Source organism: Homalodisca vitripennis, chromosome 1 (genome assembly GCF_021130785.1).
Source record: "Homalodisca vitripennis isolate AUS2020 chromosome 1, UT_GWSS_2.1, whole genome shotgun sequence".
Classification (NCBI taxonomy): Eukaryota; Metazoa; Arthropoda; class Insecta; order Hemiptera; family Cicadellidae; genus Homalodisca; species Homalodisca vitripennis.
In genome coordinates this window covers 217075285-217079271 of record NC_060207.1, presented here as the reverse complement: position 1 = coordinate 217079271, position 3987 = coordinate 217075285, and the positions used below count along the sequence as shown (strand labels likewise).

General features: G+C 33.1%; 1 protein-coding gene across 1 annotated transcript; it reads right to left on the bottom strand.

Annotated features, from left to right (window-relative positions):
• Positions 1-525: 525 nt before the first annotated feature.
• LOC124354867 lies at positions 526-3238 on the bottom strand. Its single transcript, XM_046805627.1, has 3 exons — positions 3206-3238; positions 2203-2457; positions 526-1719 (listed from the first exon to the last, which is right to left on the bottom strand). The coding sequence occupies exons 1-3, from the start codon at positions 3230-3232 to the stop codon at positions 526-528; spliced, it is 1476 nt and encodes a 491-aa protein (XP_046661583.1). The 5' UTR covers positions 3233-3238.
• Between the last annotated feature and the right edge of the window lie 749 nt (positions 3239-3987).

Below are 3987 nucleotides of genomic sequence, written 5' to 3'. Positions count from 1 at the left end.
AGACTTGTCCTTACAAATATTGAGAAAGGTTTATCTTTAAAGATTTCAATTTCTCTGAACTTAAGCCATCCAACTTTTATTCCATCTACATCTTCTTTCCTGTTTGTTATTTTCTTTTCTAAATCTGATGTGCTAAAGAAGTCCTCTTTTTCCATTCTTGTTACAATAAACTTGTTCTTTCTCCTACAATTCTCCATCACACTTATGTAATCTGAATCTGTGTACATTCTCTGTTGTGTCTTCAAGTGGCACTCGACATCCCCAAACTCTGCGTCATTGGGAAGGTAAGAATGCCCTGGAATCATGTACCTTAAGACAATGTTTTCCAAGGTCGGGTGTAAGCTAAGGACATGTTTGAGGAGGAGAACTATTTTTATGCTCCTGTTCTGCCCCCCACATGAATCGGACCACAAGGTCAATTCCTTAATCCCAGGACAATTTTCCAAAATATGCCTCTTCAAACAAGAGCCAACCTCTTGAGTACCTCGGCCAGCAGTATTCTCCAGCCAAACATTAAAATGACCTTTACCAGTTTTTCCCCGAATGAATACCCAGATTATAAAGCATGATTTGTCGTTTATAGTAAATGACATTTGTCGGCAGACGAGGTAATGGTAGGGTTTTTTGAAGATCAAAAGACAGCGTTTGTTTTGATTCAACAGTTTTTGCCGTTAGTAAGTCGTCCTTGAACTGAGCTCTTACTTCTTCGACTAATTTCAGATGAGCCTCATGTTTTATTTTAATTTCATCTCTCTCTATATCACTGGTAGTTGAATTTTCCAGGGCATGTAGTGTGTCACAGGTACTGCAGGTGTCTTTCTGAAGTGGTTTCCGTTTTAGGTTAAAATCTGCATAAAATATTTTATTATATTTTGATTGGGACACAGGATGCTCTACTTCAGCCTTGTACAAACTGTACATACGTGGCAATGTCATATCAGGGGGTAACCAGCATGATTCTGTTGTCGTTCTACAGTAGTGGGACTTGTATGCTGGAATTCTTTTAATGTGGTTTCGGACTTCTTCAATCCGTTTGTCTTCAATCTTGTTACTGCCACCACATTTCCCCCTTTCATCTTTCACATTATCGTTTTTAAGCTTTTTAAGAGCTGTATTAATTCTTTTTGTGGACACTCTTAAGGTTTGTACGTACATATTCCTGCAAATAACAGTATTGTTAATTGTATATTTCCTTCTAAACTGTCTTTTAGATAGTTGTACTGTTGGTCTTTTTGTTTTTTCTTCCTGTACTGATGCACAAATAAACATGTTTTGGGCATTATAGTCCCCCAAATCATAAAATTTCTTAAAAGTGCTTTTTCTTACTTCAAGTGACACTTTCTCATTACACTTGCAAGCACAATGAAAATCCCTGAAGTTTTTAGGGTACACAACTTTTCCTGTTTGAGAAATGTATTTTTTATTACTATTTTTCCTTTTTTTTCTGATATCTCTAGATTGATGTGCATACTTTCTCTTCCTACCTTTCTTTGGTCTTCCTGAACTGTCAATTTCTTCAAAATCAGAACCACTAGAAGAGCTATCATCTGTTATGCTAGGCGTTTCGTCTACTACTTCTGCTCTGTTGTTATCAATCTGGGGTTCAGCAATTACTTCGACTACTTGATCCTCAATGTTCGGTTCTTCAGTATTTAGTTCACCAACATTAATTAAATTATTTTGATTTCCAGTAATTAGTGGGTCATCATCTTGCATACTCTGAAAAAAAAAACAGATTATTAGCTTCAGGGTCATAATAGGCAGTTTGCTAGTCTAATGGTTAGTGTCTTGGACTTAAGTTTAAGAGATCATGGATTTAATTACTTGGATGCTCAATCACATGCTGGGAGAATGAATGAGTTTTCTTTAAACACATTTCAGTAAAACTTGAGTAAAAATATTACTTGGGTATAAAGTATACTTTAATAAATATTCATTTTCAACCATTTATTTTTAGACATAACATCTTTAAAATAAAAATCTTTAGTTGAGTTAGTAGTACAGCCGACTGATTTTCTGGTTATGATCTATTCATAAAAATACAACATTGACAGTACCATAGCCTAAGAGCCGGAGCAAAGATATGTTACAAACGATCAATAATTTTAAGACATTAAGAGATCTCTACCAGATAACTGGAAGATTTTTTACGGACCTGAAAAGAATTTATGTATGTTAAAAATTTGTATTCCTTTTTCTTACCTCATGCTCTTCCATTTCCAGATGAGGAACAATATGAAAAGAGTTAAGATCATCTGGTGCATGGTTAGTTCCATTTTCTACCATCATTCTTCCAATATTATCTGTAATTTCAATAGCACCAGATAATTGAACACTATCACCATCATCTAATATTGAATCTGTTAGACTAGGTTCTTGTGATTTGCTGGTATCAAATGAAATATTTGGAAAGTCGTACACAATTTCCATTTTTGAAATATCCAGGTAGCTTGTATCCTAGAACAGAACATAAAGTTGTAAATTGAAGTAGTTCAGATTAAAAGAAGTATTTTGTCATTTTTGGCATAATTTCTAAATAAGATAGTCATGAACATGAATAGTAGCTTACCAATCCTAATTATAATAATATAACCTAACAGCTTTGCACGCTGACAATCGAAAAAATTAGCAAATAGGCGATATTTTGAAACCTTTTATTTAGTATTTAATTTAGGCCTAGTATTGAACTAAAAAATCCAATACCAAACAAAAAGTTTGGTAACTATGCAGCAGTTGGTACTTGTGGAAAAATATATATTTTTAAACATTTTTCCATGTAAAATTACTTGCTGAACACGATTATAATGGTCTTTTTTGTCGGAAACGCTGTTAAATTCACTTAAATGCTACTTAAAGTACAGATTTCAATGATTGTAATCTGCTGCCTTGGAACATTTTAACGACTTTTCCGACAAAAAAGACCGTCATATTCATGTTCAGCAAGTAATTTTACATGGAAATTAGTAAAAAATATTGATTTTTCCACAAGTACCAACTGCTGCATATATACCAAAAGTTCATAAATAAAGGCTAGGCCAGTTTTTGGTACGTAATACTGCAAGTAATGTGTAGAAAAAATCTTTCTGCCATTAACACCACTACCCTAAACTTTTGCCAGTTTGTTAGCTATTGTTATAGGCTAGGTTATGTTCGAAATAAATTTGTATCTGTCCTTCAGATAAGTTTATACCAAATCTAAACTTACCAAATCAGGCATGTTATTTTCCAACATTTCATTGAGATCTATCTACACCGTTTTCTCCTTCATTCTGTGTAGGTTTATGTGATATAGGACTATCATTGCAGACATAGCTATGCTCTTGTTGTATATTTGTCGACTCCTGAAACAAAGGCAATTAATTATTTATTTTACTGGAAAATATTAATTTCATCTTATTTTAATGTATATTTATTATTATTACAATATTTCATTATAAATATAAGTAATTATTAGTCAAGGCTCAAAAACCTATTATTTAACCTAAAAATTATGTGCTTACCTGATCAGTTTTTCCAATAACGTAGGCTCATGATCTGGTTCAGAAGAATCAGGGGTTTGAACTTTTGCCATTTCCATAATTAACAAAGTTCTTCTCTTTATATCCATTTTGTAACACTTAGACACAATACAGACATAAAACAATCATTTATGTTACTCTATTATTATTGTATTGCAAGCAGGTTTATCTAACTTCAAACTTGGTTCCTGTATGCAAAACAGCTGATCAAGATGAAGACTACACAACAAAGAGAATCAAGTTGGTTGGTTCTGTTATGCATATTACAAAACCAGTCTCTGAATTTTGAAACAAAGAACCAAGCCACTTGGTTCCCTTATTCATAATATTGAATCCGACATACAGCATTTGATGTTTTTTCATGATTTTTTTTGCATTTGTAGTTTCAAAGCCAGTTAAAGTAAAAAAATCAGGGTATAAATTCTTTCAAGCTCTTCAAGATGGCGGTGATATCTCAATTTCCCAAAAA